A 12,284-nucleotide genomic window follows, 5' to 3' on the forward strand; every position below is an offset into this window, starting at 1 on the left:
CACCCAGAAAGAGATAAGCTTGGAGTCTATCTGGTTTAATTATTGGAGAATCAATTCCCAGGTCCAGGGAGAGAAACATAAGATTTTAGAGAGTCGTATCAGGAAAGGAAGTTCTCTGGTCTCCTGAGGAGTGTGGCCTCTTCCCCTAAAGGACCCCTCTCCCCTGCTGCCATTCTCTCCCTTGGCTCCTCTCGTCTCCTCTCCTGATATCCTCCATTCTCTGTAGCCCCAGAGCTGAAAGCCGGATGGAACATGCATATATGTATATATGTGTTCACGTGTGCTATATGTGTTAAGCCAGCATGCATGGGTGTATGGGTACAAGGGATTTCAAGGGTGTATGTGCATGTACTTGTGTGTGTGTGTCTCCACTTGAGGGAAGATTCTGCAATCAGGGAAGGAATGCCCCTGCTTCCTCCAGGGGAATCCTAGATCCTCCCTCTCCTTCTACAGAGACACAAAAATGTAAAAACAAGCACCTTGCTTTTTTCTAAAAAAGATATGAAAATAAATAAAGGAAAAGTTGTTTTTGTTTTTGTTTTTGTTTTTGTTTTTGTTTTTGTTTTTAACTAAGATCCACACTCTCTGTCAAGACCAAGCCAAGTTCGAGGAGGGCAGAAAGACCAATCCCTGCAGGCCTAGGTCTTCCTGTCCTCTGGGAGATACTTAGGAATCAAGCCTTCCTGTCCCTGCAGCAGACACATGACTGAAATGTGCTGAAGTTCCCCTTAGAAGAAAGTTAAACAGGGGTGGTGTGGAGGAAAAGTAAGTGCCCCAGATGCGTGGGTAACTAGCTTTGCCGCCCGAAAAAGCTCTGCCTTTGATTCTGAACCTGATTCTTGAGGTGAGAGAAGGTCTCTCAAACCAAAGAGGGGAAATGGAGTGCTCAGAATCCAGTCAGTCCCCATTCTGAACAATCTAAGTTCCTTTTGTCGTTCAGTTGCCTCTTGTTCATTCAAAGCCAGCTCAAACCTTAGTTGGGACTTGGTGGTAAGTGATAGCTGCTAGATGGCACTAACCATCAGGCGTTTAATGAGGGGAAATTTCTATGAAAATAAAAACAGGTGAATAGTTGGAAACCCAGTTTCTGGGTCCATAGGTCAGTCAGTGGAGAGGGTTTCTCAGGGATGGAACAAATGCCTTTAAACAACTACCCCCATGCATAGGTGTAGAGAGCATGACTTAAGTCCCACACTCACACCACTCTGGGCCTGATAAAACTTGCACACCTCGCATAGCTCAGACTGCTCTGAGCTTTTTTTCTTACCTTCTTTTACGATCTAGAACATTTAATGGATTTTCCTTCCTATCAGGCAGTTCAGGAACATTTCATGTAAGATCTATATGTAACTATCATTACAGTTAGCCTTCTCTGTTCCACTGTAGTGATTTAAGCCATGACTGTGTTCCGAAGGTCGGGCTGTGTAGGTAGCATAGCAGCTTCTGCTTGCAGGAGGGCCCTGGCAAGCTTCCAGCTATGGCAGAAGGCAAAGGGGTGTGAGATGTCTTGCCTGGAGCAGGAGCGAGAGTGAGGAGAGAGATGTCTCACACTTCTGAATGACCAGGTCTCATGACAACTCACTCACTATCATGAAAGCATTACCAAGTGAGGATGGTGCTGAACCCTTCATAAGAAATCCACTGCATGATCCAGCTGGCTCCCACCAAGCCTCACCTCCAACACTTGGGATTACAGTTCGACATGAGATTTGATGGGCCTCAGATCCAAATCGTATTATTCCAACCCTTGCCCTTCAAATCTCATGTCTTTCTCCCACTGCAAAACTACAATAGTGTCTTCCCAACAGTCTCTCAAAGTCTAACTCATTTCAGCATTAATTCAAAAGTTTGAAGTTCCAAGTCTCATCTGACACAGGCAAATCTCTTCCACCCATCAGCCTGTAAAATAAAAAACAAGTTATGTACTTCCAAGATGCAATAGGAGTACAAGCATTGGGTAAATATTCCCATTTCAAAATGGAGAAATCAGCCAAAAGAAAGGAGCTCCAGGCCTCATTCTAAAACCCAACATGGCGTCATTAAATCTTAAAGTTCCAAAATAATCTCCTTTGACTCCATATCCCACATGCAGGCCTGTAGGGGTGGGCTCCCAAGGCCTTTGGCAGCTATGGCCCTGTGATTTGGCAGGATTCAACGCCCCCATAGCCACCCTCATGGGCTGGCATTGAGTGCCTGAGGCTTTTCCTGGCACAGATGCAAGCTCCTGGTGGGCCTGGAGGATGGTGGCCCTTCTCACATAGCTCCGATAGGCAACTTCTCAGTGGGGACTCTGTGTTTCGGCACCAACCCCACATTTCCTCTCTCCATTGCCCTAGTAGAGGTTCTCCATGAGGGCTCCACCCCTGCAGCAGGCTCCTTCGTGTACATCCAGGCTTTTCTGGACATCCTCTGAAATCTAGCCAGAGGTTCCCAAGACTCAACTCTTGCACTCTGTGCAACCACAGGCTTAACACCACATGGAAGCTGCCAAAGCTTATGGCTTGCGCCCTCTGAAGCAGCCACCAGAGCTGTACTTGGACCCTTTTAGACATAGTTGAAGCTGGAGTGGCCAGGATGCAGGGACCAGGGTCTCCAGGCTCACAGGACAGCAGGGATCTGGGCCTGGCTGCCAAACAATCCAGCCCTCCTAGGCTTTCAGACTGTGCTGGGAAGAGCTGCCTTTAAGATCTTTGAAATGCCTTCAAGGCCTTTTCCCCATTGTCCTGGCTATTAACACTTGGCTCCTTTTTACTTATGCAAATTTATGCAGATTTCTTGAGACCCTCCCCTAAAAATGGGTTTTTCTTTTCTACCACTTGGCCAGGCTGCAAATATTCTGAACTTTTACCCTCTGCATCCCCCTTAAATATAGGTTACAATTTTAAATCATTTGTTCCCTCACACGTATGAGCATAGGTTGTTAAAAGCAATTAGGCTGCATCTTGAATTCTCTTCTGCCTTTACCCTAAATTATCATCTCAATCCAGTTCAAACTTCCACAGATCCCCAGGGCAGAAGCACAATTCCACCAAGTTCTTTGCTAAAGCATAACAAAAATGATTTACGCTCCAGTCCCAGTAAGTTCCTCATTTCCATCTGAGACCTCGTCAACCTTGTGTCACTATACTTATCACTATCAGCTTTTTGGTACAACCGTTTAACCAGTCTCTAGGAAGTTCCAAACAGTCCCTCATCATCCTGTCTTCTTCCAAGCCCCTCAAAGTCTTCCAAACCCTGCCTGTTACCCAGTTCCAAAGTCACTTCCACATTTTCAGGTATCTTTATAGCAATGCCCCCGTCCTGGTACTAATTTTCTGTATTACTCTGTTCTCACATTGTTACAAAGAAATATCTGAGACTGGGTACTTTATAAAGAAAAGAAGTTTAACTAGCTCCTGGTTCTGCAGGCTGTACAGGAAGCACTGCAGCATCTGCTTGGCTTCTGGAGAGGCCTCAGAAAACTTACAATTATGGTGGAAGACAAAGGAGAAGCAGACACATCACATAGCCAGAGCAGGAGGAAGAGAGTGAGGTGGGAGGTGGTACACACTTTTAAACAACCCCACAACCAATTGAACAGAACCCCTTGTGGCAAGGACACTCCAGAGAAAGCTTGAGAACTGAGTTCCCAGCCATGATGTTACAGGAGCTCAGACACGCCTTGTTATGCCCCCTCTTCTTCACTACCCACCGTTAGTCTTTCTTCCCCACGGGCTACACTGAAACCAGCCGCTTTTTTTTTTTTTTTTTTTTTTTTGAGACAATTTCACTCTTGGTGCCCAGTCTGGAGTGCAATGGCATCATCTTGGCTCACCGCAACCTCTGACTCCCGGGTTCAAGCAATTCTCCTGCCTCAGCCTCCAGGGTAGCTGGGATTACAAGCATGCACCACCACGCTCAACTAATCTTGTATATTTTTGGTAGAGGTGGGGAGGAACCCACCCTTTTGAGGGACTCCACCACCACAACTGCTATGACCCTTTTGCAGTTTCAATACAATTAACTGCATTCCTCCCTACTAAAAGACCACTGACAAGGCAGTGCCTCCAGCCAATCTACAGAGAATGCATAGTGAGGGTCGCTGCATTCCTCTACTTCACGTTGGAGGTCAGAGGCCCAAAAACTCCACCCTCAAGTCATTCTAACAGTGGCACCTTTTGAACACTGGACCCAGAGAGAGGCAGGAAGCTCAGTCACAAATGCACACATTTCTCCTCTCATAAATATTCATGACTCCTCATATAGCTTATAGGGGAATGTAAATCTGGCCAAGCCATTCCGTATAAATCCCTGTCTCAGTCTTCTGCCCCTTGAAGTGCCTATTTCTGGCTTCTGGCCAGAGGCAATGCTTTCCAGCCTGTCCAAATGACGAGGCTGCAACTCTTCATGAGAAATAGAGCTCTGCTTTCCAATTCTGTGAAACCTCATCATTCTTCAGTTGACAAACTTAAGGAAAGTCCGTAGAAATGCCATTAGTGTTTTTTTCCTATGAGAATAAAAGTGAGCAGCTGAGATTGATTCACTCAAGCTGTAACTCCCCAAAATAGATGAGGCAGTAGAGGAAAATGGCTCCCTGCAACCTCTGCCTCCTGAGTTCAAGCAATTCTGCCTCAGCCTCCCAAGTAGTTGGGATTATAGGCATGCACCACCACACCCAGTAATTTTGTTATTTTTAGTAGAGATCGTGTTTTACTGTGTTGGGCAGGCTGGTCTCGAACTCCTGGCCTCAAGTGATCCACCCATCTCTCAAAGTGCTGGGATTACAGGCGTGAGCCACCATGCCCAGCAAAGACCATGCTTCTTATTGTTTCATTTTTTGAGACAGCATTTTGCTTTGTCACTGAGGCTAAAGTGGAGTAGTGTGAACACAGCTCACTGTAGCCTTGACCTCCCAGGCTCAAGCGGTCCACTCACCTGAGCACCTCCAGGTAGCTGGGTTGGAAACCACCTTTGCAAAATTATGGCTGCGCAGTGAAAGAGCTCTAACTTAACTGACACCATCTTGCCTCTAACCTCCAAGGTGTCCTTGTTCATTCTTGGGCACAGGCTGAACTGGCATTGGGAGAAACTTACTTTGTGGTTTATATTTTAAACAAAGACAGTAACAGCCCTCTTCCAAAGCAGACTCCTTCTTGCCTGGGCAAGAATTAGTCCTTTGCTGGACTAATGCTAGCTCTAAGATTAGAAATGATAGTTTAGTTATCATGCAGCTGGAGGCTACAGGATTCTGGTCTCGCTGAAGTGTTCTAAGATCAGTGCCTGAGACATGTTGTTGACCCTACACTTGATGAATCAGCTGGCGCTGCCAAGGTCAAGAAACTGCACTCCATCTCCAAAAAAAAAATAATTAAATAAAAGTAGAAGCATGGTCTTGAGTGGCAGAAGAACAGGCAGATCTCCTTGCTGTTACCTCTTCCCACCCTAGCCAGGCTTATATACCACAGGGAAAGGGTGTGCATGGCGTATAAGGACAATTAAAGCTGACCTTCCAGGAGAAAACAAGAACGCTATATATACCATATCCTGTAATTTGTGCAAAACATCAAGACAGGGGTGTTTTGTTTTGTTTTGTTTTGTTTTACTTCCCAAACTACATTGCTGTAAAGATAGTTTTGACCTAAGTGCAGGTTTTGTGATAAGTACCTGCACAAGGAACAGTAGATAAAGTAGAAATCTTGGAGGCATTTCTGGAACTGGGGTTAATCAGAAGTCAAAAAGGGCCAGGTGCAGCGGCTCATGCCTATAACCCCATCACTTCAAAAGGCCAAGGTGGGAGGACTGCTTGATCCCAGGAGTTCAAGACTAGCATGGACAATATAGTTAGACCCTGTATCTACTCACCTCCCCCTCAAAAAACATAGCCTGGAGTAGTGGCACACCCCTGTGGTGCCTGCTACTCAGGAGGCTGAGGTGGGAGGATCGCTTGAGTCTGGGAGGTTGAGGCTGCAGTTGCTGGTGGGCTTGGGGGTGGTCTTTAGATGTTGGTGAAACCGCAGCCCTGGCTTGTGTTCCAAGTTCTTGACACTGTCATAGAAAGAATTCAGGGAGGAGTCAGCATGAAGCCAAAGGCAAGAAGCTTTTATTGCAAAGCAAAAGTACACACTCCATCATGGGACTGCAGATGTACTCAGGACAGTGCCACACATGTTGGAATTTGGGGTTCTAATTTTACAGGTTTTTCCAATTAGGTGGTGGAATAACCATGAGGTTTTCTAGGAAAAAAGTAGAGATTTCTTAGAATTGAGATGCCACCATTTCATACTAAATACCATGCTTGGACCAGCCATGGCACTGGTGGGAGTGTGGGCAATGAGTGTATAATTAAGTCTGGGTGGGCATGGGTCACACCTAGCACTGTGTAAACCCAGAAGGTCTCCACCAGCAGAGCCCTGCCTTTTGGTTGTTCATTAGGGTCCTATCAGCCCAGGCGCATCTCTGTAGCTAATACTAACAGCTCCTTTCTTGATGTTATGTAAAATTGCTGCCTGATAGTTTCTCGCTTCTCCTGTCATCATACAGCATTCCTGTTTTATGGATGTTTCTTTAATCATGTGTCAACAAAAATAGTGAAACTCTGTAAAATATTGGAAGATACTTATTCTGAGCCAAATATGAGTGACCATGGCCCATGACACGGCCCTCAGGAGATCCTGAGAACATGCACCCAAGGTGGCTGCGGCACAGCTTGGTTTTCTGCATTTTAGGGAGGCATGAGATGTCAATCAAATACATTAAGAAATACACTGTTCAGTCCAGAAAGGAGGACAACTCAAAGAAGTGGAAGAGGAGGTGGGAGAATGCTGGGGAGGGGCTCCCAGGTCATTACAGATAAATTTAAACATTTTCTGGTTGACAATTGGTTCAGTTTGTCTAAAGACCTGGGGGCAATAGATATAAAATGTTCAGGTTAAGATAAAACACTGTATGTAGCCTGGCGCGGCAGCTCACACCTGTAATCCCAGCACTTTGGGAGGCTGAGGTGGATGCATCACCTGAGGTCAGGAGTTCGACACTAGCCTGGCCCAAATGATGAAACCCCTTCTCTACTAAAAAAAAAAAAAAAAAAATAGCTGGGCAAGGTGGCAGGTGCCTGTAATCCCAGCTGCTCAGGAGGTTGAGGCAGGAGAAACGCTTGAACCCAGAGACTATAGGTTGCAGTGAGCTGATATCACACCACTGCACTCCAGCCTGGTGACAGAGAGAGACTCCATCTCAAAAATAAATAAATTAAATAAATAAATAACAAAACGTGGCAAATAAACTAGTAATGGGGTAAAATTACTTTGACATCCTTCTTTGTCACATAATGTTATGCCAGAGTCAGTTTTCTCTGAAGCTCATGGCCTCTTTACCCAGGCCCTCCGCATTACCTTCCTTCCTGCCTCGAAGGGATCTCTCTCTCCTCCTCACTCTGAGTGGCTGAAGCCGATCCTAGTCTCTCCAAATGAGGAAACTAGGCACTCCAACACCTAGTCTCAATCCACTCCTCTGTCTGCGTTAACACGGCAGGCACCTTCTTCCTCTGTGGGTCCACAGCCCACTCTGCCTCCCACCCACTGGACAGGTACTTGCACCCTAGTCTACCTTGCCCCCACATTAGGCTTGTCCTTCAAACCAACAACTCCCTGTCCCTGCTACATTACATGCCTGCCCCAAAAGACCAATACTGTCCATTCCCTTATTACTAGCCCTCAGAGTCACCACCAGTGTCGGGTCAGGACCCGGAAGCCTGAGAACCTCATTACCACATTTCCGGTCACTCTCCGGAGACTTCCACACTTGATCTTCGCCAAAAGGCCGAGAAGCCATTTCTCCGGAGACTTCCAGTCGTCACTAGAAGAAACAGACGCTGTCACTCATCTCCAAAACCAACTAGACTCTTTAGAGCAGAATTCACCCTACAAAACTGCAGAGGTCTAGACCTCCTCACTGCTGAAAAAGGTTTATGCCTATTTTTAAATGAACAATGCTGATTCTGCCTCAATGAATCAGGGCTAGTACAGCTGCGGCGGGTGGATCACGAGGTGAAGAGATCGAGACCATCCTGATTAATATGGTGAAACTCCATCTCTACTAAAAAAAATACAAAAAATTAGCTGGGCATGGTGGCACGTGCCTGTAGTCCCAGCTACTCAGGAGGCCGAGGCAGGAGAATTGCCCAAACCCAGGAGGCGGAGGTTGCGGTGAGCCGAGACCGCGCCATTGCACTCCAGCCTGGGTAACAAGAGCAAAACTTCGTCTAGAAAACAAGCAAGCAAACAAACAAAAAACAACTCAGTGACCGAACACAAAAACTTAGTCGTTCCACCTGCCTCCAGTGGTTCTGAAACTCCTGGGTGCCCTGGCTACTGCCCCTTGTAGGCCCCGCCAGAACTCCGTCTTCCTCCTGGCATTTGGTCCCTGCCTCTTACCAGTCCTCACCCAGTTTTTACAAGACCGTGTTAAAGCTTTCACCCATGGGGCAATACAAGATATGAAGGCGCGCCAAGAGCACCAACAGCTCCTGGAATGGCAACCCCTGCAACCTAGCCTCACAAAGAAACATGCCCCCGACCAGCAAGAAGCAGCCCCTCTTCCATTACCTATTGAAACACCGGATCGTTAGGGGCAGCTGAAGCCCCCTCGGATTGCTCTGCAGCTGCATTCCTGTCTAGGCGCCACAGCAAAGCTGCCGGACCTGCTGCGACTGAGCACCGCCTGAACGCAGCCACCTGGGGCGGCCACGGGAAAGCGAACCTCCCTTCAGACTCCTGTTTACACGGCCTGGTTTTTTCAAACTGCCGCCACAAAAGTCACAGAATAATGTAAGTCTGTCGAAAGCTGAAAAACGACCTCTGTTCCTGTTACAAGCTGGCAGATTATAAAACTCCCTTCCGCACCCCTAGCCCCGTATACTCTTCCTTTTGTAAGATGGGGCTGCTTCCTCTGACCAGCCCGGCAGGTGACTAGAACTTGCTTACCTGGCTTGGGTCAAGTCCGCTTTGTCTCGGCTAATCTTAACCGTATTTCCCCGTAAGGAGCTTCCATGGCAAAACTGCGGACCTCCAAACCCGGCGCGGACCCCAATCCCGCCTCACCTGCTGGCCCGCGGCCCCACCCCCCACCCCCCGCCCCGAGGCTGCCCCGCCCCACTCCGGCCCCGGCTCGCGCCTGCCCTGCGCCCCTGTCCTCGACTCCTCTCGGGGCTCCAGGTCTCTGCGCCCTGATTCTCCACCAGCGCCCCTTCCTAGGCAAAGCCCCGCTGGGGACCTCCTGGTGGGCACGCGGTGGTCCGAGGCGGGGTGACGGCCCCGCCCTTCCCTCTGCCCGCGGGCGTCGAAGTCGGTGGGGCCGGATGAGCTCCAGGGCCGCCCCGCGGCTGCTGCGGCTCCAGCGACACCTGGGCCCCCAGGAGGATAGGGGGCCAGGCCTGGACATGCCGGGCTCCTGTCCCCTCAGCTGCCTAGGGCGGGGCTGAGCATCGTGGACCCACGTAAGGGGGCGGAGGAGAGAGCCCAGAGACTGGAGGGCCTGGGGGACGATGGGACTTTTGTGGGGGGCGTGGGCGTGAGACTTGGTCCCCAGTGGGGCGGGGGAGCCGGAGATCGGGGGGATTGGCCGGGAAGGGTCGGGAGGCACAGGTCCGCTGTTGAGCTTTGGACCCTCTTCAGCGGACTAGGCAGTTCCAGTGGCTCTTGCCCCCTGTCCCCTGGGCACTGGAAGGACTGTCCAGAGGGCCGTTTACACCTTACAGCTGGTGTGGATGCAGGATTGGGGCGGGTGGGCACAGGGCCCCAGACGCTCACCCTGGCCTTCTCCTCCTGGCCTAGGGCAGCAGCATGGAGCCTCTGGGCTGCCCACTGAACACCCATGTGCTGGATACCGCCTCCGGGGTCCCAGCCAGGGGCCTCTGCCTCTGCTTGTCCCGGCTGGAGGACCACAGCCAGCAGTGGATGGAGCCGAGGACTAGGTAGGCCCAAGACGCTAGTAGGCAGGTCCTGCCCTGAGACAGATGGCAGGGGCTAGGGAGCCAGGCAGTGAGGCTGGAAAGCAGGGCTGACGCTGCTGACCCTCCACTCAGCCCAGGGTGCGGGGAGGGACCAGGGCTTCCCTCCTGCCTCTCTCAGCCCATAGGGAAATGAGTAGAGGTGCTGTTTCCTCCCACCTCCAACCTCAGGGCACTGAGCACCTCATGGTGTGGGAGTGTTTCTGCCAGTTCCTGGCAGTTGTGTGGTGGTGGGGGGTGGGTTAGGTGAGCCCTGAGGGAAAATGGAAGACTTCACTGCCTCTGAGATCACAGTTAACCCTGTGCCAGGCAGTAGCTGGACACTGCTTTCCATTCTCCAGACACCCTGAAGCCAGCACCATGGTTACTCCTTCTACAGTAAGCCCAGTTCTGTGCTGGAATTCCCAGCCAGGCCTGAGGGCAACGACTCCCTCGGCCTCCATGGGGCCTTGCCCACTGCCTCAGACACAGGCTCCACGGGCACTTCCCAGGTGGGTGTCACCCCCTAGGCCTTATGGCCCTAAGTGGGAAGCAAGCCCCTCTCTTCCAGCCAGAAGAGCAGGGCTGGGGCCCACAGGATCAGGTGTGCCCGTGCAGCTCCTCCATCTTCATTTGACCCTTCGCAAAAGCTGAGGCACTAATTCCTCCAGGTCCCACCTGACAAATTACGAGAGGACCATGTGGCCTACGAGTCTCACAGAGGTTCACCACATACACAGGTACTCTATATATATATATATATATATATATATATATATATATATATATATATATGTATATATATATATATTTTTTTTAATGTCCTCTCGTTCTGTCACCCAGGCTGGAGTGCAGTGGTGCAATCTCAACTCACTGCAGCCTCCACTCCACAGGTTCAAGCAATTCTCTGCCTCAGCATCTCTAGCAGCTGGGATTGCAGGCAAGGACCACCACACCTGGCTGATTTGTTTGTATTTTTAGTAGAGATGGGGTTTTGCCATGTTGGCCAGGATGGTTTTGAACTCCTGACATCATAGCCTCCCAAAGCACTGGGATTAAAGGTGGGAGCCACTGCACCCGGCCTGCTCTTTCTAATAATCACAGCTGAGGCGCACACTTTAAAGACCAGCTGGCAAGAATGATGTAAGGTTTTCCGGAGGTGACACTGGGCAGAGCCACAGGAGTTCAGGACCCTGACAAGGCACCAGGGCACACGATGGGTGTGCTCTGTGCAGTGGAAAGGCCCACCCTGTGGTGAGGGTTTTGGCAGTTATTGACCCAGAAAGCCACACACAATATATTAAGTGAAAACCACAGCTTATAAAATAATACAAATAGTACAATCCATTTGATGAGTTGTTTGTCAACAAATATGCATAGAGAAAATCTGGAAAAATATATACCAGCTCTAAGTTGGTTACTGCTCATGGGGTAAATTATGGGAGCTTTTTCCCTTTTTCTTCTCAGTGTTATGATTCCCTAAAGACAGTGCTGTGGGGTCCTGACTGCTCCGGAGCCGCAGGCCAAGTCCCACTCTGCTCACCCAAGTCTGACAGGTGGCGTGCAGACCCAAGAAAGCTGGGGGTGGGGAGCTCCTCATCTCCCTCTGCACCCTCATCCTCTCCCCAGCTACACAGACCCAGATGGCCGCTGCCCTGGACTCCTGACGCGGGACCAGATGAAGGCAGGCACCTACAAGCTCACCTTTGACACTGAGGCCTACTGGAGGAAGAGGGGGCAGGAAAGCTTCTACACATACGTGGAGGTGAGTGCCCAGTGCGCTGGAGGGCTGAGGTCTGTGACTCACTGGAACCGGCAGGTCAGGTCCTGCGGGCCGGCATCATTTAGGCGGCGGGCAGACTGGTCCTGGGTGGTGGCAGGTGGGTGAGCTCACTTGCCGTGAGCTCCCAAAAGAAAGGTTTCCAGGCAGCAAGACTCTATAGGACACACCCATTGCTGACCTGCCCAGGGTCAGGCTTTGTGAGGAGATTGGGCCAGGGGTGACTCATCCCCTCTGTTGATAGAGGTTTTCCTCTGAGCCACCTCCAGCTCTGTGCCTGACCTCACTGCCGCCGCACAGAAGCATCTGCCCTGTCAGGCTGTGGCTGCGCTCAGGGCTGTGGCTTCAGAGGAATGCCCCTCTGGTGGGGAGGGTTCACCCCATCCCAGACCCTCCTTCTGGGCTGCTGAACTCTCCCAGGCAAGGTGGGGCTAGTTTGTTGCCACCCCCTCACCCTCTCCCTGGCCTTCTCTCCACCTCAGGTTGTTTTCACCATCCCCAGCGAGGCCCAGAAGTTCCACGTGTCCCTGTAGTGGAGCC

At 50.2% G+C, this 12,284-nt stretch overlaps 1 protein-coding gene across 1 annotated transcript; it reads left to right on the plus strand.

Annotated features, from left to right (window-relative positions):
- Positions 1-9,334: 9,334 nt before the first annotated feature.
- Positions 9,335-12,277, plus strand: LOC141583007 (5-hydroxyisourate hydrolase-like). Its single transcript, XM_074392439.1, has 4 exons — positions 9,335-9,402; positions 9,815-9,949; positions 11,594-11,729; positions 12,227-12,277. The coding sequence occupies exons 1-4, from the start codon at positions 9,335-9,337 to the stop codon at positions 12,275-12,277; spliced, it is 390 nt and encodes a 129-aa protein (XP_074248540.1).
- The last annotated feature ends 7 nt before the right edge of the window (positions 12,278-12,284 follow it).

The sequence above is a fragment of the Saimiri boliviensis genome, chromosome Y (genome assembly GCF_048565385.1).
Source record: "Saimiri boliviensis isolate mSaiBol1 chromosome Y, mSaiBol1.pri, whole genome shotgun sequence".
NCBI classification, from domain to species: Eukaryota; Metazoa; Chordata; class Mammalia; order Primates; family Cebidae; genus Saimiri; species Saimiri boliviensis.